General features: G+C 49.0%; 8 protein-coding genes across 8 annotated transcripts; 4 read left to right on the top strand and 4 right to left on the bottom strand.

Moving 5' to 3' along the window:
- Nucleotides 1-561: 561 nt before the first annotated feature.
- Nucleotides 562-1,121, bottom strand: L228DRAFT_243409 (hypothetical protein). The gene has a single exon (XM_018331683.1). The coding sequence runs from the start codon at nucleotides 1,033-1,035 to the stop codon at nucleotides 739-741; it is 297 nt and encodes a 98-aa protein (XP_018192435.1). The 5' UTR covers nucleotides 1,036-1,121; the 3' UTR covers nucleotides 562-738.
- Nucleotides 1,122-4,157: 3,036 nt separating this feature from the next.
- Nucleotides 4,158-8,736, bottom strand: L228DRAFT_20006 (hypothetical protein). The gene is made up of 2 exons (XM_018329630.1): nucleotides 8,486-8,736; nucleotides 4,158-8,406 (listed from the first exon to the last, which is right to left on the bottom strand). Exons 1-2 carry the CDS (start codon nucleotides 8,583-8,585, stop codon nucleotides 4,424-4,426), a joined length of 4,083 nt encoding a protein of 1,360 aa, XP_018192434.1. The 5' UTR covers nucleotides 8,586-8,736; the 3' UTR covers nucleotides 4,158-4,423.
- A 696-nt stretch (nucleotides 8,737-9,432) lies between these two features.
- L228DRAFT_235886 (hypothetical protein) lies at nucleotides 9,433-10,985 on the bottom strand (the record flags this gene model as incomplete). The annotated part of the gene is made up of 3 exons (XM_018330766.1): nucleotides 9,433-10,091; nucleotides 10,148-10,709; nucleotides 10,950-10,985. 3 exons carry the CDS (start codon nucleotides 10,983-10,985, stop codon nucleotides 9,433-9,435), a joined length of 1,257 nt encoding a protein of 418 aa, XP_018192433.1.
- Nucleotides 10,986-11,052: 67 nt separating this feature from the next.
- On the top strand, nucleotides 11,053-13,308 carry L228DRAFT_217110 (DAGAT-domain-containing protein). The gene is made up of 2 exons (XM_018330144.1): nucleotides 11,053-11,747; nucleotides 11,802-13,308. Exons 1-2 carry the CDS (start codon nucleotides 11,374-11,376, stop codon nucleotides 12,814-12,816), a joined length of 1,389 nt encoding a protein of 462 aa, XP_018192432.1. The 5' UTR covers nucleotides 11,053-11,373; the 3' UTR covers nucleotides 12,817-13,308.
- L228DRAFT_280023 (hypothetical protein) lies at nucleotides 13,009-14,216 on the bottom strand. The gene is made up of 2 exons (XM_018335751.1): nucleotides 14,093-14,216; nucleotides 13,009-14,034 (listed from the first exon to the last, which is right to left on the bottom strand). Exon 2 carries the CDS (start codon nucleotides 13,982-13,984, stop codon nucleotides 13,256-13,258), a length of 729 nt encoding a protein of 242 aa, XP_018192431.1. The 5' UTR covers nucleotides 13,985-14,034; nucleotides 14,093-14,216; the 3' UTR covers nucleotides 13,009-13,255.
- A 371-nt stretch (nucleotides 14,217-14,587) lies between these two features.
- On the top strand, nucleotides 14,588-15,703 carry L228DRAFT_252176 (Pkinase-domain-containing protein; the record flags this gene model as incomplete). The annotated part of the gene is made up of 2 exons (XM_018333670.1): nucleotides 14,588-14,633; nucleotides 14,691-15,703. The coding sequence occupies 2 exons, from the start codon at nucleotides 14,588-14,590 to the stop codon at nucleotides 15,701-15,703; spliced, it is 1,059 nt and encodes a 352-aa protein (XP_018192430.1).
- Nucleotides 15,704-18,374: 2,671 nt separating this feature from the next.
- Nucleotides 18,375-21,793, top strand: L228DRAFT_19938 (kinesin-domain-containing protein). Its single transcript, XM_018329626.1, has 2 exons — nucleotides 18,375-19,380; nucleotides 19,442-21,793. The coding sequence occupies exons 1-2, from the start codon at nucleotides 18,528-18,530 to the stop codon at nucleotides 21,526-21,528; spliced, it is 2,940 nt and encodes a 979-aa protein (XP_018192429.1). The 5' UTR covers nucleotides 18,375-18,527; the 3' UTR covers nucleotides 21,529-21,793.
- Nucleotides 21,794-23,313: 1,520 nt separating this feature from the next.
- L228DRAFT_19918 (hypothetical protein) lies at nucleotides 23,314-25,573 on the top strand. The gene is made up of 2 exons (XM_018329624.1): nucleotides 23,314-24,385; nucleotides 24,442-25,573. The coding sequence occupies exons 1-2, from the start codon at nucleotides 23,526-23,528 to the stop codon at nucleotides 25,397-25,399; spliced, it is 1,818 nt and encodes a 605-aa protein (XP_018192428.1). The 5' UTR covers nucleotides 23,314-23,525; the 3' UTR covers nucleotides 25,400-25,573.
- Nucleotides 25,574-26,914: the final 1,341 nt, after the last annotated feature.

Genomic DNA, 26,914 nt, shown 5'->3' with positions numbered 1-26,914 from the left:
GCTTGGCTGAACATTGGGATCGATGGGCATTGGATCGGGAATGCTAATGGGCCTGGACACCGAGGCAAGAGACTCACTGAGCGCGCCGGCAACAGCATTGGGAGCATCTTGCGCTTTGCTCATCGGCGTATTCTGTTCTCCAAGTAAAGCGCTGAGACCAGTTCTTGCGGGGTTGGGACTTTGCTTTTGTGATTCTCGACGTTCCTTTTCCTCATTCATTCGACGCTCGTCGGCCATTGCGGCAATCCCGGTAAGAGGAACGGGGGAATAGCGTGTTGACAGTCCGACTCGAGCGGCCTTGGGTGAAACGGAGGCTCTGAGGCCAGCACTAGCAAGTGACCCAAGGTCGGTAGAAGGGGGGAGCTTGTCGGAGCCGGGCGGTGCAGCCGATCTATTGGTTGCTTCGACCTCTGCGATTGTTGGTAATGGTGACGACGAAGAAATCAAAGCTGATGTCGTCGACAAGGCAGCAGAGGCCGGGAGCGGCTGCTGGTCCGTAGGGGTGCGGGGAGCGGTAACAGTAGGACCCAAATCGGCCATGGAGTATATGCAGAGAACAATAAAGGGCACAGAGGGTGCCAGTGGAACTTGACCAGCTTCTAACTGCGTCAAGAGTAATCGAGTCCCTATCAACTGTATTGCATTAGTTACCAGTTACGGAAGATGAAGGCGCCCATCTCAGCGGCGATAGAGAGCATGACTGGGTGAGGAGTTGTACGCCAGAAAGAACAGAGGGTATTAGCAGAGATGTTTTGATGGTGGACGAAGAATCGCACACTGCGTAGGAAGCGGAGTGGTGACAGGATGCGATAGGTGTATGCCAGGGCGTTGAACCTCCGGAGCTAGGTCCGGATAAGCCAAAATTGTAATGTGTTTAGGACCAGGACCGGGAATGTGCTCTCGTGGCCCAATCTCAAGCCAATCAAGCCTGCTTGGGGGAGAAGCAAATAGGATATGACAAGAAAAGTGGCGCGCATGGGCATTTTCTGAACAAAAAAACAGAAAGCACCCAGCGCAGAAAGAGAGCCCAAACATACCTCTCCTTCAAAAGAACCGTTATCATAGGCCCGTCACGTCCGGAACGAATCACTCATATCTGATAACAAATAAAACGTAGAGATGTTCCTCGGTGGTCGCCCTATCTAGATCCAGGCGTGTACGAGCAACCGATTGGTGCAGTCGGACAGCGGTTCGGTGAAGCTGGAAGGCGAACAATGTGCGAATTCAGGACTGGGGAAAAAAAGTTGAGGCGAGAAAGCCAGTGCGCGCGATGATGATGCCGCTTGTGGTGGGGGACAATAGGCGATGAAGTCGGATCAAGTCAATGGTGACAATAGAGATGAAAGTGTTTGATCCGTACGTGCATTCGATTTTGTCGTATGGGATGGCTGGTTGGGAGCAGGGTGGGCAAGCCTCAAATGTTTCTTTTCCTTGGGTGCCGTCAACCTCGGGTGCGCTTCTTCGAGCTGTGGCGCTGCAGAAGGTGGTGGTACAAGGCGATGACCAAGAGGGACCAGCGGGAACGAAGTCGCGACAAGAAATTTTGGGCAGGCGGCTCAAAACGAACGAGTTGTGCAATGAGCACGTCAGAGGTACTCCAGTAAATAAAAAGTATTCGAATGTTCCCAGGATATCTGAGCACAAGAGCGCGCAAAAATAATCCCGAGCCGTATAATTTGAAATTCAATTTACAGGTTCAATGCATTGGGAGTCCTATTTGGTTCGTTTTTCCCTTTTTGCCCTGCTGCCCTTTACGGCCCTTGGGGATGGAAACAGATGGGGGTGGGATCACAGCCAAGTTTTGGGGGAGCTCGACCGGGATCATTTGGGTACCGAGTGACACTTCTTGGCTCAAGCGGCCGGGTAGGAGGCACATGGGGAGGCAAAAAAAGGTAACTTGTGACGAAACTACGCTTGGTAAAATACAATCTACTGGAGTAGCGCTATACGGGGCCTGGAGACTTGCTGGGGGGGTGGGTTTGTGGGCGATAGGAGAAAAAAAGGAGGGGTGCGCGTGTTTTGTCCGGTTTCCATTTTCCAAGGAAGCCATCAGAGCAGTAAAACAGACAAATAGTTAGATGCTGCAGCTGTAGAGTTGGTAGTGAGCGGAACCGCCAAGTAACTCGAAGTTAGACTCGGCTCAAGGGTTGATGGATGACGGGAATTCCTTGGTTGTAAAAGTGGCTGGTGCATTGAGAGCGCTTGACTTCTCTTCCGGATCAAATGATATTGACTGCTGTTCCATCTCTGGAACCGTGCCTCCCCAATAAATGCTCCAGGGATAGCGGCGCATAAGCCCCGTCATGCCAAACCCACAACTTATTTTGCGCCCCCTGCCAGATTCAGCAAGAAAGCCCCATCTAAGTCTAGGACGCTCTTCCGTTGTTAGCATCCATGTCTCTCCTCCATAAAGATCCGAGCATCCAAACATACTGAGAAAGGGTTCAGTACAAGAGAATTTTGGATGAATCGATCAGCAAAATTAGTTAAAAGAAAAACAAAACGGTACGGAGGCAAAAGAAACGTATGACGAAATGCACGGTGAGTAGGACGCGGGCAAGTATAGTCGACAGCGTGACGGGATGATGACAAGTCAGAAATTTCAGGTAAGATTGATGTAGATCTTAAACGGCAAAGAAAGCACCAAAAAGAGGAGAGACAGCCACAGAGAACATTAAAGAGTGTAAGCAGGGCAGATCCAGAAAGCTGGTGGCGGCGGCAGCGGTACCTCGTCCGGTTGAAGGGGCTGACTGCGGCTGGAAATCAGCGATGCTCTCTTAGGCATGGCGTCCTCGGTACGCCGGCCGGGCGGGTTGCCTCCTCGAAAAGCCACATGCCCGCCACTTGCGGTCCCAAAGACTGGTGCGATTGATGCTCAACAGATTGCTTTGTACGCAGATGCCTCGTGCATCTGCCTCTGAAGCGCTTCAGCTAGCCTGTCATCAAGACAGCTTCCTTGTAGCCTAACGGTCCAGTCATTCTATGGCTCTGTTAAAATATCTTGCATGTCTGTGGTCTCCAGCTATTTGACCAGCAAGAAAAAATGTCGACAAAGAAAGCGTAGCCATTGCGTCCGGAAAGAAGACAAAGTGTAACTATCCAGTGTGTACAGATGTACAGAGTTAGATTATCTGGAATCCAGGAGCTGCCCTATCGTGCACGTACCGGTACTCGTCCTATTACGCCGAACGCCAAGACTCCGTAAGCCGGTCTATTTGTTGCGGTGGGCATCGGAGGCAACTAAGGGGGGCTGATCTGATCGTAAAAGAAGGTGAGGATCGAGAAAGCCTCAGAGAGCGACTGGCAAAAAGCCAGCGTCCCGATCGAGCGGCGGGGCTTGCGTTGGAAAACATGGGAACAATTTGGCAGTCTTAACTGAATCTGGTATGGAACAGAAAAGCCCCAAAACATTTCAGCCAAAAGACTTACTACTGCGCCGCGAAGATCAGGGAACGAACCATAGGATGGGAGGCGCTGCTTAGTTTTTTGGTTCTGCGGGCCCCGGCAGGCTGTGTAGAACATGAAGTTAGTCCGCCCACGTCATCCTCCCTGATTGAGGGGACCATCCTCCCCTTGCTAATACCCAGTGGCGGGGCGCATCGGTAGCTAGGGAAAGCTGCTAATAACTAGTTAGCTCCGCGTGCCACAACCACTCTTTCATGTTATAGATCCGCCAGGTTTGATTCAAGGTCGCTCGAATCTTCCTGTCCTAGACAAGCTCCATCACGAGTACGCACAGTCTTTTCAATGATAATAATGGACACTTGAATCGATACATAGGTAGGCTTCAGCCTCACCTTGTGCCGGCCACGGAAAGGAGCCCAACAGCACCTTGTTGATAGCTGTTGATAGCTTTTGTCTGCTGGCGACAGAGTTACTTCCGGATACCCTGCAACGCCAAAAGACCTTTGCATGTGACGCGGTATTTGCCAAGTACAGGAGTCGGACAGGGACGGAGCTTTAGATGACAAGCAGCGTCGGTGCCTTACCAAATGACTACCTTACGTACTTTCTGGGTAAGGTCCTCAGGTAGCTACCGAGTACGCAATGGCTGATGCTCACGGTCGATACACAGCCACGTGAGCCACGCGTACCAGGAGGGAGCATCACACAAGCCACACTCTTGTCGGTTGAACTTCGTTTTTGCTTGTGTATTGTAGCAGTCACCTGGAAGATTAGCGTTGACGTAGGATTTCTCATCTTTCCTATTTTTTTTTTTCTTCACCTTTCCCTCTTCTGGTTGTAACTGTTGTTATATCAAACGACACAAAATTCAAATGTTTCCAGGTGGGAACGAGGCACTAAATAAAAATAAAGATACCAAATATAATACCAAAAATGAAAGTAATGAACAATAAATCAAATAGGTATAAGTTGATGCCAGCAATATAAGCATCATCTAGTCATTAAAGCATTGTGGCTGCTAAATCGAGTCCAAAGCCGTTTTATTAAGATTTCTCCTTTTGGCATCTTCTAGAGCCTTCGCCATTCTTCGAGCGTGGTCGAAATCGGCATCATGTCGAATGGTCGAGCTGGTCCGCGTATCCGGTTCTTTTTCTGGGTCGACTAAGAGTATATTCTGGGCCTCGTCGATGATTTTCTTATGGTCTTCATTGAGTAACGAGAGTTGACGATCAAGTTCCGTGCCGAGACACTGCTTTTGCTCCCCTCTTTGCCTTTCAAGTTCGGCCATCCGCGTCTCATCCGCGGCAGAGAAGCTTATTTCGGCTATTTGTAGATCAAATTTGGCATCTGTCATTTCAAGTTGCGCAGCATTCAAATCCTGGACGAGCGAAATGGAATCCGCGCGTAGAGAATGCACGACAGCACAAACTCGCTGGAACAGCTCCTCTGATTTATTTCGTCTGCTCGAAATATGCTTGTAATGCTGGTCAATTTTGCTTTTTCGAATCCCATGGCCAATCAAGTTGAGATAATCTTGATTTTCCGAGACACCTCTAGCAATCGATCGCTCCAGTAAGTCAAATAATCGTCTAGACCTGTCAGATTTTCTCTTCGCAGCGTCTAAAACCGTCCTCTGGGTCGATGCTTTGAAGTTATCTTCTACCCCATTCGGCGTTTGCGATTTTCCCATTGATTCTGGCCGATTTTTCTCAACTTCTGCAAAGCGAGTATCTCTCTCTCTTATAGCCGTTAGTGATTTTGCATGGAGCGATTCTATACTCCGGTGCAACGCCAAAATTAGTCGCGATACGTTTGTCAAAAGTGGTTGATGAGCACATGCATCAAGAAGTGCCTGCTCCCAAGCAATGCTCTCCTTGAGAAGACCGGCACAGACAACGTAGTGTTCCATAAGATGCTTTATGCCCTGCTGAAGAAGGTCATACGTCGGCTGAAAGACACTGGTGTTATAGCTATTGTACTCGTCTATATATTCTTGAAATTTCTTTTGCATCTCTTCATCTTCGAATTCCTCTTCAAGGTTGTGTATATCGCCGTAGCCGATTTCGTCATTATCGAACATTGCATCGATCTGCTCCGCTGAATGTTCTCGACGCCGTTGGCGATCGATATACAACTTTTCGCGGACGGATTTTGCCTGTCTTTCCCATTCAGTATAAAAATGCTCCAAACCACGCAGACTTTGATCACAGTCTTGCAGAGCTTGCTCAATCTTCACTAATTGAGGATCTTCTGTTCGCGTTTCCATCTGCGGCGCTGAAAGAATAAGATCCAGATTTATGCTCAGTGGATCGGTGTCATCTTTTCCCAACGTTCCATTTACTTGATCAGCAACGACAAGTTCCATTTGAGTGACACCACCTGGTGATGCCATTGACATCTGATTCATAGAAGAAAGAGGACTCGGTTCATCTTGTGAGGGCGACGGCCTTCCACCTGCCTTATGATCATTCTCGTGCCTGGATAAAGCCGAATGAACATCGTTCGCGCTTTCAGTTTCTTTCAAGAGCAGAGGACGGAAAGGCTTGAAAGGCACACTTTGGTATTCTGGCGGGGAAGCGGATGCTGATGATGGACGTCTGATATCAAGATTATCACAATGGCTCGGTTCTGGGGCCGATACGCCCGAAGGAAGACTAAAATCGCCTTCTTGTGCCTTGTCGAGCGTGTTTCTGTTGTCGAAATTGGATGGTTGATATGAATGCGCTCCCTGCGTTTCCATGCCTGAACTAAGGCTAATGGGAGATTCTCCATCAATTGCAGAGCCTTTAGGGCTCAGCGTTACCGAGTTCTCCGGCCTGGGTGAGATGCTCTTCTTGACTGTGTCGCCTCGCGAGGTAGCTACCTTTGCGGAAGTTTCGGCCGGAAATTTTAGCATGGGCCTTCCGCCGGGGCTGTATTGAGTTTCATCCACATTTTCTGCCAGGCTGCCCGTGTCAGCAGTTGACACTGAAACCACTGGTCTACCCATTTTGAGGCTAGGTTCCTTTGTATCCTCTTTCCTCGTATCCTGTGGCATTGGCAAATCGCGGTCCTTGGCTTCGAGCCTGGGAATAACCACGGGCAATCTCAGTTTATACCGATTTTCCCTCAACCCGATTTCTGTCCTGATAAACTCAGAAAAGATAGTGGCCCTATCGATATCTGAGGCTGCTCTCGACTCATCCTCAATCATTGATAAATATCGAAATATCGACTCCTTGTACCAAAACGGGACCTCAAGTGGAATTTTGATCCCTTCGTGTTTCTGGTGCTGCTGTTCGATAGGCAGAGAATCCCTCTCAAGACCCGGAGAAGCAAAGCTTTTTGGCGAATTCTCCACAAGATCTCCCGTACTAATACTTCGTCTCATATGCTCGATGCCAACTTGGACTGGATCTTCGAAATGGGATTTCGTATCATGAATTCCAATATGACCCTCGGCAGAGCTGTCAGGCTCTTTCTCCACAGGGCTAGGGATTTTGACATCAGTCATTTTAAGCTGACGCAGCTGTGTGCCTTCGTCCACCTGGATATGAGTATCGCCTTGACCAGGGCCTTCATCAACAGGGTGGGATGGAAGTTCCGCAATTACAAAACCCTTCTGGTCAGGATCGTCTAATGAAAACCTTGCCTCCGAGACAGCCTCGACATTGGGTTCTGTGGATGACTCAAAAAGCTCCCAGTCAGATGGTCCTCCTGGCCCAAGAGCTGAGGCCTGCAATGGTCCACCTGGACGGTCAAATTGGACAGATTCCGCCATGACACTTTGATCCGGATCTCCCACAACCAGTTCATTCTTGACGGGGCTTTGGTTTTCGCTAAGCCCATTAACTGGTTCTCTGAATGGACCGATAGGCGGTGGAGGAATAGGGCTCTCGCTTTCGGCATCAAGAGACCAAGGATTGAGAGAGCCAAAGTGTCGAGGAAGCTGGACTTCAGTTTTGAGTGCCTCATTGAATATCTCATTGTGCGTCCCCGGACTATGATCAGGCCGTATTCTATGATTTGGCAACCCCGATTGGCCAATAATATCCTCCGGCTGCGCCTTGGACAGTCGGCTCTCTGGTACTTCGACTTGAGTCGAAATGGGCGTATAAACTTTTGGTTTATCATTTGCTTGCCCCTCTCTGTTGGCAGAAACAGGTTCTATTTTGGGTGGAGGACTGTATAATGAAATACTTTGAGCAATAGTCTGGTCATTCGAAGTTCGGGGGCGAGGTGGTACAGGAGGGGGGAGAGCTGAATCGCGAAGACCGTAAGCAACTTGATTCGGGCTCAGAGATGATGAATGAACGCCTGTAATACTCTGGTGCTCGAGCAGAGATGCTCCTTTTGTCTCTGGCTCATAACGATGGCTCGGTGGTCGATCAGAGTAGGGAGGGTGCTGAGGCATTGCCTGCATATTCTTTTGCACTTGTTCTCGATATCCGGCAGGAAGCGGTGGCAGAGGAGGCGGAACGTTATCCTGCTGTTGTGACGGCTGCCCTACTCCTGGGCTAGCAGACGCCAATTGATTCGTCTCACCGGCCTCTTGGGTTTGGGGTCGTAGCCACTGTAGCCCGCCAGTTGCAAGTTGTACTGGCTGTGATTGTGGCGGCTGGGTGAGCCCGCTTGTGAGAATCGCGGGGTCGGAGGGGCTATAGTAATGTTGAGGAAGAGAAGTTGAAACCCCTGGTAAAGTTGTATCATGAACTGTGTTATTTTGCTGTTGAAGAAGCCCCATTTGCGGTCCAGGATGCGCGGGGTCAATTGAAGGGACTGTAATCGGTGCGCTCTGGAAGAAACCCTGCGGCGCAGACATCGGATTTATCATTGGATATGAAGCACCAGGCATTGGCCCGTATGTATTGGGATCGTAGGGAGCAGCTGGGGCAGAATTCGAGAGCGGAGTATATGACTGGTGCGATGCATGTTGATGGCCTGCAACCTGGTATGCAGTGCTAGAAGCTTGTTGATACCACGGCTGGTATGAGGCGTGACCATGTTCTTGACGGTACGGGTCTCAAACGTCAACATGTTAGTAAATCCAACTAAATTCTGGACATCAGTTGGTCCTTTCATATCAAACAAAAATTCGTACAGTGATTAGCATGTGGCACAGGCTGCTGGTAATGGACACCGTCATGGGAGCCATAGACTGAGGGGGGGTTTTGGTCATAACTATGACTTGGGGGCGCCATGTAATAAGTACGACAGATATCTTGCTTGAGACGACGACGTAGAAATTAGCCTGCTTGATAGATTTCCTTTACATGCAAAGTACACATTATTTTGCATGTTGGTATTTGACTCGGTAGGTGTGTAAGGCAGGTTTATATGCCGTCATGTGAGTTGCGTAAGGTAGGTACCACTAAGTATGCGCTTAGCAAATGTGCCCCGGTCGTCCATCATTGGCTCCACTCTGCTGTGTATACCGGAGTATGGAGTAATATAACGCTTCTGCACGGCCCGACGGCCACGTGCCGACATCTCTTCTGAGTTTATTATGAGCTTCTGCGATACACCGTCAGTCTGACCCAGTAACAAATCAAACATGTCATTCTGCCCGTGAGCTGGAACCTCAGAATCAATGCCTCAGATTTTTGACCAGGCCATAGAAGTACCAGACTTATTGCTGAATTATTATAACGCTGAATTACCGGCTTGCTGCGACGATGCTGATCGCCAGAGGCGCTCATTAGCACGTAGAGCAAGTGAATCTAAAAGCTGTTCATATCTGGGATTTTGGGATTTAGGACAATCATCCCACTGAAAGAATGCCGTTGTAATATGCAAAAATTAATTCAAACAGAAGGGTTGATAGGGGTGTTGAATAGCACAGGGGAATTATTCCACGACGCCTTGCCTCCGGCGCGCAGCTGCCCAGCCTACTTCTCCGCAAAACATTCATTGGCCCTCTGATTGATCCCAAGTGAAATTCGGCTAACCTTGCTTGACCAAGTAGTGTTGAGCAGCTTGCGAGGTATATTCGCATAATATGTAAAATAAGCTGCTATCGGAGAGTAAAGAGAAATACTAGACGCCTTTTCAAGTTGCCCGAACCCCCCTGCCGACACTGCCGGTCTCAAAGATTTCAATAAGACCGGCGCCAAGGCATTCCTCTAACGTCCAGTCAAAGTTCAGACCATAAAGCTGCTTCCACTTGCGCGTTCGACCTGGCAGAACGCCAGTATTTTCGCCCCTTGCTCGTTTCGCACGAGACGAAGGATCATCCGCAAAAAGTCCGCCTTCCCACCTGTCCCGCAAAAGGCTTACGGGTGCCTCTCGGTATTTTGATTTGGCAAGGAGCGACATGAAATGTGCCCTTGCATCACTTACAAGTCGTAAATACGGTCCAGTGCTCGGGAGAGAGACAGAATACCTATCTCCGCCGGCGTTCTGATCTCGCTGTCCCGTCGGTAAAGTACCACGCCGGATACCACCCCCTCCGCCTTCTTGAATGGCGTCAGGTCCGCCCACAGCATCTAACGTACCTGATGCAGCCTTGGCGCCTACAGATGAGAGGGACGCTAAAGTTCCTAGAGAGGCCGCGCCGGGACGAGAATAAACGTCAGTGGAAGTCCAAGGTTGCGAAGATGCCGTCAGGAACCCCGCTCTCATCAAAAGCGTCGCATCTTGCGGGCTTAAAGCGGATCGCAGAACTGTAATGGACGTTGGGTTTTGATGCAAGAGACTGAGAAACCGCTCTAAAGGTGCTGTTAGCATTGAATTAAAAGTGCATATCTAGGTACTGCACACCCACGTTTTAGAGGTTCCCCAATCTCCGAGGAATCTTGGATCATTTTATCCCAAGCTTCCGCAAGAACTAGGCCTTCGCCTAGTCCATTTCCTCCGACTGCGCGCTCAGGAACCACAATCTTTCTTATAAAGCCAGACCTCAATAGATGAGAGATTTCTTTCTCTGTCGAAGTAGGAGAATTGATGAGGGCATGAACGTGAGCAGCAGAGACGATTGGTGGCAATGATCTCCGGTAATTCAACACTTCGGCGATACGCGTGCTATTCACGCCAGCCCTTTCGGGAAGCTTGTCAAACATATGACTGTTGATGTATTTAATCGCCTGAGAAACATCACGTAGAGAAAGGTCTGTGGCAAGACACTCGACCAGCCCCAGATCTGTCAGATGTTCGTCCGACTCTTCGTCATCCCCGCCCACACTCTCTGGTTTTGATTTTGAGCGGGAGAGAGGTTTTCGACGAGGATGTTTCGCAAAGGGAGAAGACAACGAGAATGAAGTAGACTTCTTGAGGACCGAGTTTGCACTTCGTGGTTTCGTTATCCTCGAGGAATGCGCCGCGGTGTACTGCAATGGCATAGTCAAACTGAATCACTTCGTATGTCCTGCCAATGTTACAGATGCGGATACAAGATCGGCGTATCAAAAGCAGTCGACAAGGAGCCCATATGGCTTGATAAGAGTCGCTTCAAATCCCTGTCCGGAATGCTCCTTGTACAGTGAAGTTGCAATTACATCGACTGTTTAAGCAGAGATGCCTCCGACTGTGAAGCAAGTGGCGAGATTTTGGCTTCCAACACGACGTACACAGTCAATGATGTTACGGCGGACGGGGACTGCCATCATCGCAAACGCTGCTGTCACTTCAACGTGGAGACGAGGGAGGACGTGCAGGCAACGCGCAGGTTACCGTTGTTACGCTCTGGAGTACTCTTATGTCAGGGAGCTCGGGAGAGCTAAACATGGCGGATGGAAGCCTTACCAGAAGTACTTGGTAGGTACTTATGTGACGTGACACCCTTTCAAACATTACGTCGCATCTCAACCAAGTTGTTGGAGTGAGGAACTGTAGCTATCAAGTCGTTCCGGACTCATCGTCATCCGCTTCCAGTTCGCTGCTTTTTAAGAGGACTGCCGGAGTTCGCCCCTCTTCTAATTGAGCACACCACGGCATTGCAGGTCAGCGGCATACTCTTTGTTTGTCTTATGAAGACATTTGCCGCTCTCTAAAATGGCGGCAACATCAGATCCTGCCATTGCATCTCAGACTTCTTTGCCGCTAGAGCGTGAAAAGCAGGACCTAGCTCCAAAGAGCTACGCTGAAGCAGCCAAAGAAAATAAGACCGGCGCCGGAGATCACGAAAAGTACGATGGCGATGCAGTGAATGGAAAGCCAAACCAGCGCGATCCCAAAGGAGTCAAAGTGGGAAAGAGCGAAACTAGGGTGATCTATGAAGAGGTCGACGGTTTGGATGGCGGGAGACTGGTTAGTGTGAGGCTGAACAACACAGGCAATGATTCCAGTAGCTTGCAAGAGGGAAGATCTTCTGAAGATGGGCGGCTGGTCAGTGGCCGCAACGCTGAGGCTGGGTGGGAAGGGGCCGGGTAAGTAGAGATTTCATCATGGCTGATGCTTTCTAGCTAACAGTCAAATTGAAGAATCCATTGGGCACCCCTCCATGTCCCCCTGCGACGTCGATTACAGACGCTGGTCGTGCTATGTCACACCCTTTGCGTTCCTCTGACCCTGACGATATTTTTCCTTCTTTGTGCCATCCCGCTTTTCTGGCCACTTCTCATCCCGTATCTCCTCTACGTCTTGTTCTCGCGTGCCTCGACATCCGGCGAACTCTCACATCGTTCGGATCGTTTCCGATCTTCTCGCATCTGGTCCCTCTATGCATCATATTTCCCTGCGAGACTTCACCGCTCGGAGGAGTTACCGCCAACGCGAAAATATATATTCGGCTTCCATCCTCACGGAATCCTTTCTCATGGCGCATTTGCCGCGTTCGGAACTGAGGCATTAGGCTTCTCCCAACTATTTCCTGGAATCACCAATTCTCTACTCACGCTTGATTCGAACTTCAGACTTCCAGTCTATCGCAATTACCTCCTCGCAATGGGACTTGCTTCGGTGAGCCGCGAGTCATGCCAAAATATCCTTTCCAAAGGCGGGCCCAACGGTGAGGGTATGGGCCGAGCCATCACCATTGTTGTTGGCGGTGCCCGTGAATCTCTCGATGCTCAACCTCATTCTCTTCGCTTGGTGTTGAAACGCCGCAAAGGGTTTGTCAAGCTTGCGATTCGGCAGGGAGCGGATCTTGTTCCGGTTCTCTCTTTTGGAGAGAATGATATTTACAATCAACTACAACCTAATGAGCATCCTTCCGTATTTAAAGTTCAGCTCTTGATCAAAAAGCTTTTGGGCTTTACTATTCCTCTCTTCCATGCTAGAGGAGTGTTCAACTACGATTTTGGCATGATGCCCTACCGTCGACCGTTAAACATTGTCGTCGGCCGCGCGATCAAAGTAACTCAGCAGAGCAAACCAGAAGACGCGTATGTAGATCAAATTCACGAAATGTACGTAATGGAGTTGGAGCGGCTCTGGGAAGATTGGAAGGATGTTTTTGCAAAAAATCGGACAGCTGAGTTGGAGATTGTTGAATAACCTAGTCAGCTCAAATTTCAGATTCTGCAATGCTGATGCTTCCATCTACAATTGTTCTTTCAATGCCTGAAAATTGAATTAATTACATGGAATTCAAAATTTAGACATTATCAATGGCAAAGGATCGGGCGATTCTGGATATCAGCTATAGCCCATCGGCTCTCGCCAATTGGTCATGTTATCAAGAACGGTCTACTTTGCAGTACTTCCTGTCGCGTCCGGTCTCGTTGCAATCTAATCCTTGCACAAGAAACAGAGAGTTGCAAGAAGCTGGCACAGGATTGGCTGATAGAACTAGAATATGGATTAGAAGTTTTATTGAAAAGGCAAGACGTAAGTCAAGCAGACAATAACGAGCAGCCGGAGGTATGACTTTTCTTTAAACAATACACCACACGGAACACCAGAAAATTTATAGTACATGTTCAACTTAAATACTCTAGCCTCTCGTAGTTCGCCTCTCTTCTGCTTGTCTCTTGGCTCGAACCTCGGCCCTCCTGCGCTCACCGCCATCAATCTTGCGACCACGTTTGTTCTCCCACAACCCTTCAATGACCGAAATGGTAGCTACCGTTCCCTGTGTGCCTTTGACGGGTGAGACATGAGGTCCTTTGACTTGACTGGCGCCATGCACTTTCATAAAGCGAATGGGCTGTAGCGACTCGGCGGGAATACTAGGCTCAGACTCGCCGTACGGGAGGTTGACAACGATTTTTCTTTTTCCTGCGGAACCGGTGGCTGATGCCGCTGCATCGCCGGTGGACTGGGATTTTATTGGAACAGGAACTTCAACCACACGGACTTCGGCCTTTCCCTCGACAACATTCTGCAGATCACCGCCCACGCCATACTGTCCTTTTCGAAATTTTTCGCACCACCGTAGCAGATATCTGCGGTCCCGGGCGGGTTCAATGCCTAGCTCGCGCAGCTGTGGCGAAGAAAGCGAGAAGAGTGCTTCCCAAGAAGGGAGCTTTGATGCGTGCTTGCTCAGATTGCGACCGATGAGCGATAGGAATGTCTGGGTATCTGGGACGAATGGAGTAGGTGCTGGAACCCTCGAGGCCGGCATCCGATGATGCAGCGAACGAACATGCTGACATGTCGATACTTTCAGATTTCGGAATGTTGGAGGAAAGAACAGCCGTAGCTGCGACGCTCGGTTTATCATTTTGAAGAAACGCTCTTTGGGAAGAAAAAGTGAAATGACCAGAACGAACGCTAGAGGTTGCTGATTAGAAATGTGAAGCAAAGATTGTAGATGAGCACCCGTTCGTACCTAAATAGCCTCGAAGGATATCCTTTAAGATACCCCTGCAAAGAAACGACAATCAGTCGTTCTGGAATATGGAATTGGGCGCTTGGGTTGAGTGTTGATATCAATGGTTCCTGACGCCGTCAATCTGAAATGGCTTTCCCGAAAGATTGAATGGTTCGACGTCCGCCTCGGTCTCTATTGACGGCATTTCCCGAGCGCCGACAAGTCCACGAGCAGCATGGACACCAAGCAAATAACACTGTAGCTTGGCACAACTACATTACCTGTTACCAGCTCCGTTTCTCTTTGCGCTTTACAACTCCTTGGATTAATTTATTCAAGAAGCTGTGGAATAGCCATCTGGTCGTATGCAACATTGCATAGCCGGGAATGGCTGTCTCCCCTGCTATTCCTGGTCCCCGTCCAGGGGACAGCACTATTACAGCAACAAAGGCCAAGTCTCTTGCTGTTGAGAGTAATGAAGCCTCCAAATCAGCACCGGAAGCCATGCCAGACATGGCTGAGCATTTAAATGAGGAGACAAAACAAAAATACGTCAAAGGTATATTTCTCGCTGCATTTGGACTGACGAGATCGGTGAGCGCTAATGGGTTGGTAGATAAGAAGCTTGGTGAAGGAACCTACGCTGTCGTCTTTCTTGGGCACCTTCGAGCAGATCCCAAGTCTCTGGTTGCTATCAAAAAGATCAAAGTCAATACCGAATACCGAGATGGACTATCTATGGACGCTATCCGCGAAGTCAAATACCTCCAAGAGCTGTCACATCCGAACATCATTGCTCTGCACTCCGTGTTTTCCTCCAAACATAAAAATCTAAATCTAGTACTCGAATTCCTCCCGCTTGGAGACCTTGAGATGTTGATCAGGGATGTCGATGGAGTGCGCTATGGTACGGCTGATGTGAAGGCTTGGATGGGCATGTTGGGACGAGCAGTGTGGTTCTGTCACGAGAACTTTGTTCTACATCGCGATATCAAGCCAAACAACTTGCTGATTGCAGCGGATGGGGAGATAAAACTCGCTGATTTTGGTCTTGCCCGGTCGTTTTCAGATCCGTATCGCGTCATGACCCATCAGGTCATCACAAGATGGTACCGTCCCCCAGAGTTGCTCTACGGAGCTAGATACTACTCAGGCGCAGTCGATGTTTGGTCTATGGGTTTGGTTTTCGCAGAATTGCTGTTACGGACTCCGTTCCTGCCTGGCAACACTGATCTCCATCAGATGGAACTGATATGTCAGGCGATCGGCACGCCCACGGAAGAAAATTGGCCCGGGGTTACGAAGCTTCCGGATTATGTCGCCGGTCCGCCGCAGCCGGTCAGAGGCCGTGACTTCTACCTGGCAACATTCGGCACTGCAGGACCCATTGGTGTTGACCTACTGATGGCCATGCTAGCACTTGATCCCCGCAAACGGATAACAGCCCGTGATGTGTTAAGGCATCAATGGTGGACAAGTGATCCAAGGCCGACCAGGAAAGCCGATCTTCCTCGAAAAGCTGGTGGTGCAGAGAAGATGGGAGAGGATCTGAAGAGACGAGGTGGGGAGCTCGACGAAGAGCGACTCGGACAGGTTTCGCGCCGGCTCGATTTCTCTTCCATGAAGTGATTCGCGATATCTGGCAATTAAAGCATACTTTGGTCGCTATGAATATAGCAAGACCTGATCAATGCATGTCCACCGCAAGCCGTTTCTATTCCCCTAACTGCGACATGCTATCCAACCTGAGTCGCCATGTGTCGGGTGTTCTCTCAAAGGGACCAGTCGAGCTCCTCCGCCGTATGATGACGAGCACAGAAAGGAGAGCTTACAAAAAGCAGTACCACTGCTCTTTCCGGATCGAACTCCATCAATAACGCGCACCAAACATGGCACTCCAGTATGTCGGAATGAAATTGCTCATGCTTGGATTGTACAAAAGCAGCAGAAAGAATTGCGGGAAATGGATTACTGGCACACTTGACAGCGGTTGTCCTACGCAAGAAAGCTACCTTACGTGGGGATCACTCCACTTCCGTGGGTGAGGGACGTCATCGAGGAACCATTAAAGTCATGACCAGGACTAAAGAAAGTTGACAATCACACATCATCGATTTCGCACAATGGGTCACTGTGTAAGCTGATGGTGAGATAGTCTGTTGGGTCTCTGTATGCATAGTAGGGATCTCTTTTCAGGGGGCCAAGCCGTTTTTAATTATCCAGTGTCTTACCTCAGGTACTCTCTTACGCCTAATCCACTTTGGACGCTCGTGTATGCATGCAATGCGGAACGTTAATTTGCACTGCTGCATGGCCAGCACCACCCGCGTGGCAAATGGTTTAATAAAATGTTCACATATACTGTCTTTGTTTCTTGACCGGAAAGGGTGTGAACAGTTGACTGGTTCTACCTTGGCGGAATTGGCACATTTCATGCTCCAACTTGCTGTGCCGCGGCTTCCATGTGTTCTTCGCGATGTTATTATTGATTGAAGGTGACTTGCATCCATATGAACCAATGAGACCGTCCACACGATGATCCCTTAATTTGTGCTGAATCACAAGTGAGTATCTCTGCTTTCGGGTGGATGAGGCGTCTATGCGCCACCGGAGCCAAGGCCTGTCAGTTATGAAGGGTGTCCAATCATCCCACCGAAACCTGGGTTCCCGTGAGCTCTCTGCAGCGGCCCGTGGCAGTTTTAGGAGTTTTCTTCCGGACTGGCGGCCTTCTGAAATTCTGGGCAGTCGTTGGACCCCAGTATATAGCAATAACCCTGTCATATTAATATTTATTATATTCTCTATTGAGAGAACAGGGTGATTGTTCCATTTGACAACTGGAAGCGATAGGTAACTGCAATGAGGTACTTCAGAGAACCCAAACGAGCGAGCTTGCGCAAAGGCGGACGAGTCAGTCCCTAGGGTTCCAAAATCCCTGAATGCAAACACGATGAGAATTTGGAGGGTTTTGTGGTATTGCAAAATGTGTGTTGAATCACATTGAATTTTCTTTACCTCCAGAACTGACACCTGGTGGACTCTGGGCTCGATATCCAAAGAGGGTCAAGTGCGTACTCCGTACGAAGTAAGAACAACTACTATGTAACTAGAGCTCGATTTCGCCCGTACGGTAATTCTGGCTAGTAAGATGAGGATCCGCTGATCATCGTGGAGAGCAAAGCGCAAGTGCTGTGCGAAAGGGCACTGGTCGTACAATACTGGTTGTAATGTGGTCTAACACGGACCGAAACGGTGGTGCCGTTCTACCAGTGGTTAGAGCGGGTGATATCCATGGGCTCAGGGACCTATTAGGTCTTGGTACAACTTTCGGGCCATGATTTACGTAGTATTATTACTTCCCACTGATCGTCTTAAATTGCCCCTGAACCGTTACCTTTCATCTTTCCGTTCAAGGACCAGGGAAGACAAGGGAAAGCAGGGACCCTCGAAAAAAAAAGGACTTTTTAGTTACTTGTCCCGCCCATCCGGTATGATTGTGGTACTGTTATTGGTGTCCGTTGCCGAAAACTGTGGGTGCTCGTTCTTGTCGTGTCTGTCCCACCCACAAAGACAACCAAACTTCTGGGGACGGTCGCTGAAAATATGTGGGCTCGAAGAGAATTAGTCCATTATTGATGCCGCAAGTACGGAAAGTAGTAAGCAAGTTGGCCAGGGGATTTCGGTGGCATCTGCCATTTCCCCAAGTTGCATGCTCAGACATCCCATCTGCCTTTCTCTTCAACCAGGTCGCGACACGAATCATACGCCTGCAGCGAGGATTTCCACCTTCACCAAGCGGCGTGGCGGAACTGCATGATCTCTGTTCGCTAGTGGGGACTCATACCAAAATCCGCAGTAAGTGTGCCGTGGTTGTTGCCTCTTTTTCGCTCGTGCATCGTCCGTGCTCCCTTATCGATCGGCATTGCCCTCGCCAATTCAATGATCAATCACGACTGAACGAAAAGCATGTCATGCTGCATTTTGTCCGTTGAACTTCCACAATTGCATGACAAGCAATTATATTCTGCTCCTCCTTTATTTGGCTTCCTAACGACTTGTACGTCTGGCGTGTGCTAATGGCATGAGAGAGTAGTCATTCCTTTTCTCAGTTGCATGTCCTTTCAAAGTCATCGTCGCGACACTTGAATATCAGAACGCCACGAATTGGAACGCAGCTCTTTCAGAACTCTGTTATCGATACATTCTCCATATCAACAGTTCCTTCCACGGAAATAATACATATTTCGAGACTTCAGAAGGAAAGCCAACGGGTTTGATTGGTGGAATACTCCTTTTGCTGCGAGCTATCAGCTCAATATGAGTCAATTGTTTTAGGACAACATATCTGGAATCAAGGAATTAAACAAAAAGGGGCTCGGGATTGGACCTCCGTAGCAAGCGGGCGCGTTTATACGAGAAAGAGACGGAAAAGATTATCACGGAACTGGCTGCCATGGCGACTACTCTCCCTCGACCCTCGAGGGCGCCGTTAAGTGATCCACCCGCATCATTACCGCCATTGCCATCAAGCCGACCTCTGCCCGGCTCGCCGAAGACTCCATCTTCAAATAGGACCGTCTCAAGCTCGAGACTCCCCACGAGTCAAGCGCCCGGAAAAGCTCCCTCGACTCCCGTGCCTCCTCTTCCGACAGGGCAATTGACTGAACCTCGCTCGGCTCTTCCAACGCCGCTTTCAAACGCACCGCTTAAGTCCCCAATCGGACGGACGCCTACCACTGTACGGAAGGTGGTGAGCATTTCATCATTTCCGCAGCCACCCAAGGGTAATGGACGATTTATGAGCCATTCATCGAGTCCACTTGCTGGGGCTCAAACAGAGACACGGCGAGGCTCGGCGGACACGGACTGTTCTGTAAACAGAGAGACGCGCAGTAAAGGCGGGAAAATGAAAACTCACAACGGTGGTGTCGCTCTTCGTACTTCGAGCCTCCCTGGTAAAGGCGGAGAGCCGAGAACGGGCCCCAATGGTCGAGGTTCTGACGCGCTACTTAGCATTCCATCCCCGCCTCACAGCAGAAGCTCTTCTGCACAAGGATCAGATTCAACCGGCGCTACAACCCTGGATGAATCCGGGGATGCGGGAAACAAGATCGTTTCCGCAACTCAAGATGCCAAATTGAAGAGGGAGCCCAGCAACAAAGATGGCAAAGGAAACGTCATCGTGAGCGTTCGAATACGGCCTGATCTTGGCACAGCAGAGGGAGGGAAATCAAATGAATGGCTTTTTGATGGACAAAAGAGCCTACTGGCATATCGAGGGCGGGAAGGTGGCGACTACTATTATGGTAAGATTTGTTGTCTTCAACCCGAATCTCGCAGTCGAGTGCTGAAATTACAATTCATCAGACAATGTGTTCACTCCGGATGATGGCAATGACAGAGTGTATGCGTCTTCAGTGAAGCGAATCGTTCGTCGTGTAATGGAAGGTTATCACGGGACAGTCTTTGCCTATGGTATGACGGGTACTGGCAAGACCTTTACGATGCAGGGTACAGACCCACAACCGGGTGTCATACCCCTTGCTATTCGTGACATCTTTTCCTACATTCGTGAAACACCTCGTCGAGAATTTCTTTTACGGGTGAGCTATCTGGAAATTTACAATGAAAAAATTCACGATCTTTTGGCTGCCTCATCTACGAATGGTGCGGCAGTTGGTATTAACTCTCAGGAAGAGATTAAGCTCCGCGAAGATAGTAAAAGAGGTGTTTATGCCACACCCCTCAAGGAAGAAATTGTTCAAAGCCCTACACAGCTTCTTCGGGTGATTGGCAGGGGTGACATGGCAAGGCGCACGGGAAGTACACAATTCAATGCACGCAGCTCTCGTAGCCATGCTGTGGTACAAATTGTCATTGAAAGCCGAGATAGGACGGGAGGAAATAGCTCTGTGCAAGGGGGCAAACGCTCTGCCATGAATCCAGGTGGAGTGCGGGTATCCACTTTGAGTTTGATCGATCTTGCTGGGTCTGAACGTGCTGCGGAATCAAAAGAGCGGCGAACAGAAGGTGCACATATCAACAAGAGTTTGCTCACTCTCGGAACAATCATCTCCCGTCTTTCCAAGGATAAAGATAAGAGCGGCAATACGACGAATGCCGAAGATCGACATCTTCCCTTTCGAGACAGCAAATTGACCAGACTACTTCAGCCTGCGCTCTCTGGAAATAGTCTTGTGAGTATACTGTGTACCGTTCACCTAAGTCTAGCAGCCAGTCCCGCCGGAAACGCCACCGAGACTCTAAACACTCTCAAATTTGCTGCTCGTGCAAAGAATAGTATTGTTAGTCATGCGAAAAAGGCCGAAGAATCATACGGAGCTGGCTCTGGCGATGCAGGAAGCAGAGTACTGCTTGAGCGATATCGCATGGAAATTCAAGATCTGCGAAGCCAGCTTGAGAATCAGGCAAAGGCTGCAAAGGACGTGGAGGACCAGAATGAGCGAATAAAAGAAGAAAAGGAAGCCGAACAACGACATGAGGAACAAATTTTGGAGATCCAATTGGCTCGAACTGCCTTGAAGGAGCGCATTGAACATCTTACACGCCTAATCCTGTCGTCGAAATCCACTGGTGTGAATTCGAGCCGATCATTTTCTTCTTTGAGTACCCGAGTCAGAAACACTGCTGCCAGTAGCGATACAATCGTCGCCAAGCCGTTGCGTTCTTCAACGAGCCACTCGACACTTGGCGTGCCTCGTCCTGCCTCAGTCCGCACATCATCTGCAGAGTCGGCTGATCCTGGGTCTCCCACGAGCAATCTAGAAAATTCTCCAACTACTCCCGGAGAGATGGGATCCGATGAGGAAGATTCGGTTGGCGAGTACGGGAATGGCAGAGCTAGCGTTGGATCGCAGGTTCGTGCCTTGCAGGCCGACCTCGCCGACAGAAACCAATATATCTTGACGCTTGAAAGGCGCCTTCTCCACGCTCGACGATCGAGTCATTCACGGACTTCGCTTCAGCTGTCGCCACCACATCGCATGTCGGAGGCTACGCCCGAGGACAATGTCCGAAGACTTCTTGACGAAAAGGATGCAGAAATCTTTGATCTTCGTGCTCGTCTAGACGATAAGGAGCGTATGATAGCTGCACTGCGCACAGCGGCCCGCAAACGCGAGGTGGCAGAGATGACCTCTAAGCGAAATCATCGAGGTTCTGTTCACAGCCGCAAAAGCAGTTTTGGCAGCAGCACTACAAACACAAATCCCGTCTCTCCTACGACTCCTTCTTCCTTTTTGGCCTCGGACAAGCGGCTAAAGCCAGTCGATGAGGTCACTCGCATTTTAGATGAAATGCTTCAAGACCGTGTCGGCCCTGGTACTCAAGGACGCCGAGGCACTGTTCGCTTCTCCGATGACATCAAGCCCGAGGTTGTTGTTGATGATGTCAATGGCCTAGAAATTGTAAAAGGTGAAGCTCACGCAATGTGAACATTAGGGGTTGTAAATTTCTGGCCAGTGCCATGTATCTTTCATTTCCAGCTTGATTTTTCTACCATTTGACGGCGTCGAGGCAGCATTCGATCAAGGCATCCATCTAGCATTTCGATACCCTATACCTGAAAAGACTTTGTTTTCCGTTTTGTACTCCTCTTTATCTTGTCCGGTTTAGACATCACTCTGATTGAAATGGATCTTCATCTGATCTCTTTTTCAAATTGTTATTTCTCTCGAAATTTCTTTTGGTCGTGGTCCTTCTAGCGGCTAGCCATGCAGATTTGACAATTTTCTTGCAAACGTTTCTTGTGCATAATATGCTTTTATTTTGCGACCCTGTCTTCTGTCTCTTCTGTTATGACCTTGCATTCTGGCCCCGATTGGGGCGCGAATGATGAGACAGTCGATGATCTAACGTGACCTTTTCTTTTTCCACTGCATCATCCCAGAGTTTTGATTTGGGCAAGATTTATAAAAGTGGTTAAATCAATATTCTCCAGTCAAAGACTTGTATCATGTTCGTTTCACCTTTCTCTTTTCCAATTATTCGATTTGTTTGTCACGTTTTTAACAGCTTCTTTTGATGCATAGACGATATCTTTCCAACGTAGAAAATAACACAATGATTCCCTGACTTGTGTTCTTATTACAAGATTCTATAGCATGGGTGCTCGATACAATATAACTAGGTTACTATTGTTGTGGGTCCTCTTAAGGGTATGTGTGAAAAGAAGGAATCAGATGAGTGGATTCATCAACTTCGAGCAGACCACAATAATGGACAATCCATGGCCATATAAAGTCTCAAGGTTCTCAACATGTATTTATTTCAACTCTGCTTTGGGGAGCACGACTTTGAGAGATCATGAGAACCTCACACATCTTAACGTATGACATGCAAGCGATCAACGGGAAACAACCAGAATCGTTATGGTCAGGCAGCGACGGAGAGGCGTTGAGGGGGTCAGGGGCAGGCATCTATACCGATTTCAGCTATCTAGCCGGGCCAGGGCGCCCACCCGAGCACCATTCTGTGGAGCTAATCGGGTAAATGCTGAGGCGGTGTGCCGTAGGGGGAAAATCCGAAACGCTCGGGCGAGAAAAAAAGACTTGTTTCGATTTTTACATGGGTTGATAGCCAGGATGACAACAAGGACCATCGCTGGCCGAAGAAAGGATATATCGGCTCTGTTTGGCATGGTCTTTTGATGAGCCATGTTTCCCCATGTTTGTCCCCCAATTTTTCTGAGGGTCCATGTCCAAGCTTTATTGTCCAAGGATCATTCATCCTCTTTTTATTTCATCATTTCGTCACTTTGCTGCAGGCCAGCTACAGTATAGTAGTCCATCTTTCCGACCTATATCTGACCGACTTCTTTCGAGGTTCCAGGCCCCGGGACTTCTCCACAAGCTTGTGAGCTTAGGCCACTGCTATCTCAACGACAGGGAAAAGCCCAGAACAAAACCGAATACCCCGCTGATACATATATATCTGGCCCCGTTGCATCTTCTGTCCATTGCTACAACTGGCTCTCCATTTCTTCTTACTTTCAAGTTTGAAGTTTGATCATTACATAACTATTTCCGCGGCAGGCTCTGCGAGTGAGTGAGATCACGACATGAGCAAGATTCTGCACTAAGAAGTGGCATCACGCTCTTCTAACCCAAGAGAAAATCGTCCTTTTCGGCCCGTTTCAAGCACCTGTTCAACTATATATAATCAAGTCTTTTCCTTGTATTCAAGCAGAAACTGCTTTTTTGACAATTCTTGCTGCCGGGTGCTGGTCGTCTCGGATCTAGGGCGTCGATCGACACAACTTCAGCGGTACGGCGGCTGGTCTGCGGTTCTATACGTATTAAAATCACCCAGGATTACAAGTCGCTGGGACGATTTATCATGAGCTTTTCTGGGCCGTGACTTTTCCCCTACCTTTCTGGATTTTGCTTTGCATCGGGACTTTGGGGTTTAACGGCACACTCTCAAATACACAATGCTTCTCTCATCCCAGAGGGACCCTTCGACCACGGCCTATCGCCGGCCTTCCGCAACGCCTGCCCCTGTGGGGTTATCCCAGTCTTCTGCAGGGCAGACGCTTGGAATCCCGCCATTCTTAGAGACCCCTCCCCCTTCCCCGGGCCTTCCTCGTATGATTCCTCGGCCCAGGAAACATTTTCTCCCCCGATGGTTTCGAAAGCTACTCCGTCTGCTCATATGGTTCCTGATCGGAAGCACATTCGTGGGTCTCGTTCGTCAACTGCTGTCAGGAAAAAGGGGGAATACATTTTTGGGTTTCAATTCATCTCCACCTCAGTCTCCAAAGGAATACGAGCTTGTTGAGGACAATAGCCTGGCGAAGATACCAGCCCCGGTACTGGTCGTAGATAAGGAAGGCTCTCCCAAATGGACGATTTCTGTACCACCATTCCGGACGTTCCCTCTGCGGCCTGAAGAATATGAGAATATTTGCTTGGAATCAACACACATTGCGGCTCATGTGGCTGGCCTCAGGACCCGCTCCATCCTTGGTCGGCCAGGCCATCGTCCCGGCTACTATGACGTCGATCCAGACTTTGTGGACGTTGCGGAAGCAAGAGAAGCCGGCCTACTGCCGTGGGAAGGCAACGCAGACTTGATGCGGAATTGGGATGGCAATTCGGGTGGCGAGAGTCAATTGAAAGGTCCTCCTCTGAGCTGGGATCGGAAGGGTGGAGCCCAATTTTGCCAGAAGAGTCTGACATTCGTCCTCGAGTCGTCAGATGCAGGATTAGGGACTACGTTGATGGCTCTTTGGATGGCATACGGTTTAGCTCAAGAGGAAAATCGTGCCTTTTTCGTTGAAGAGAGCAACTGGTATGCTATTATCCCAAGCTTGCTGCAAGGGGAAATTGCTAATCTTGTTGGACCAGGGCTTTCGGCAGGTATACGGATTTCTTTGCTGATCCGCCATCTCAAGCGTGCCAGCTACCTCCGGACGAAGAGAGAGTTCCCTGTCCCCATTATGCACGCCATCTTGTTGTATCTGCAGCAACGATGAGGTGGGCTTTCGGAGACACTTTTCTTGAGCATTTCGAAATATCCGGACACAGTGGCGTAGATCGCCAGACGCGCATATTTGAGCTTGCACGCAAAGGCTATGACGCTCTATTTCATCTTGCGAGCGACGATGCCCCATACTTACCCCAGCGCGTGGGTGAGATTAGACGCCGCTCTGAAGAGGATGGAAAGCTTGCGGTCGGGTTGCACATTCGACGAGGTGACCGACATCCGCGAGAATTTCAGTACGAGAAGTCGTACCTTCCGCTTGATCGTTTTACAGAAGTGGCACAACAAATCGCCAAGAGATTTGGCAAGGATGAGTCCTTGACGAGCAAGGAGGGGTCAACGATTTACCTGGCCTCGGATGATCCAGACGTATATTCTGCGCCAGAGTTTGTTCAAACCGAGCGTGCGCAAGACCGAATCCTACTTGCGTCCAAATCTACGCTCGAAGCAGCCGGGAAAGGCTCATCGACCAAAAAGAACAAGTTTATTGATGAGAACATTGGCTGGGAGGGCGGTTTCTACCGTGATTTATTTTGGTCTCTTGGCCAGTCCTCTTCCCACCACAGCCCCCACAGTCCCAGCGGAATAGATTCTCATACGCCACCGCCTGTGCCGGAGCTCGCACTGCGCCTTCGTGGTCTTGTTGCACGTACATATCTGCTTGATTTAGCGGTTCTGGGACAAATGGACGCGGTTGTCTGCACCGCTAGCTCCGTTGCATGCAGGCTTCTTGCAGTCATGATGGGATGGGATGCGGCCATTACGCAGGGTCGCTGGCAAAATATTGATGGTGATTGGCATTGGAAAGCGCTCGACTGGTAGAATGCCTCTCTACTTGGCTATTAGGGTGGTGATCCCCACTAAGAAGGAAATGGAGACTTTACTCCGATTTTGAAGGGGACAAAATATTATAATTCTTTTTGAATGCTATATATATATGCAAGAAAATGGTCTCTTGGCTTTGCGGCGTTCACTGGTGGTTCATCTACGACACTCAGCATTTATTGGCGTTGGTTTCATCGACGGGAAAATAATCATGTACATAACGAAAAACGCAGCACAGAAAAGTCATGAGGTGAAAGAGCTTCATGGATATAGGCGCTTGTGAAATTCTTGTCTGATTTGTATATCATATTTGATTTTCCTGATTGGCGCATAAGGGGTCCTACATGTCTGCCATTCTCTCCAGGCTAACGGCTCTTTGTCCGAAGGTTCGTAGATGGTGCCCAGTCTGCAAAATATCGATTTCTTACTTTTTCGTTTTCTTTGTTTCACTGATAAAGAACGCACGTGGATCGGTGATTTCTGCATCCGGTGGAAGCTTGAGGAACTATGTCGAATTAGAGCAGAAATTAAGGGAGAAAAAAAAAGAAGGTAATTTAACCGGCGTCTTTGTTGTGGGGAAGGGGAAGGCTACGCAGAACTAAGTAGATCAAGGTGAAAGGAGGTGTGTGTCAACGGTGTTGGGGTTCGTCAAGCCAATGGCGGGAACCGAAACTTCCCCTGGAGATTTGGCTGCTCAGCTTTCTCATTATTAACTGCTTCCTGCAACTCCAGCAAACACGAATCCCGAAAACGATGAAGTTTCCGTGCTCTAATGGTCTCCATATGGCCCTTTTATGAAAAATGCATCCTCTTCATTGTTTTATACGGTGTGACTTGGAAGATTCACCTAATCTTAGGGGGTCCAGCTTCCATGTTGGACGTTATGAATCAAAGCCCTGAGAATCCGGCTGCAAGTGCGACGGATTAACTTGTTACAACGTGATGATGCTATCCAGTCAAAGATGATGGAATGAATGAGTCGAACTGACCATTTTTCCGTGTCTTATTCCAACCTGCTCTTAAGACTGTACCGATGATGCTGATGTCGGCCCTTCTGACGGCGATTATACGGCCGACGAAGGGCCTAGGACGTCAACAAGATGCAGCTTAGTTTTTGGGCATCCAACGTCTTTTATCCAAATGCCGTTGCTTGGCCTCGGCTTTGGACTTTTCAGTGATGTCGAAATCACGATGGATTTTTGTGTTTGCGTTTCATTCACCCCACAATAGAATCATGCGATTCTATCTATCATTCCTGCCTTTGACAATAAGTATCGGGGCGAGTCGAATGCGTCTATTGATTGAATACATTCTTCTTTGTTTTATTCTCAATGCGCCTGCCAATGTTTGTCGCTGGAGAATATATTAGTTTGTCCAAACCCGTCATTTCATTATGTCGGACTTTCTTTGTTTTGCCAGACTTCTGCGCTACCATTTTAATTCTGCACTCCTGCTTCTGCCCCTTCTTAAGCTTTTTCTTGCGACGAAAGTCTCTCTTTGCGACAAGATATT

This window comes from Xylona heveae (assembly GCF_001619985.1).
Source record: "Xylona heveae TC161 unplaced genomic scaffold L228scaffold_1, whole genome shotgun sequence".
NCBI lineage: Eukaryota > Fungi > Ascomycota > Xylonomycetes > Xylonales > Xylonaceae > Xylona > Xylona heveae.
The sequence above is the reverse complement of the archived record's forward strand: the minus strand, read 5'-3'. Positions and strand labels throughout refer to the sequence as shown.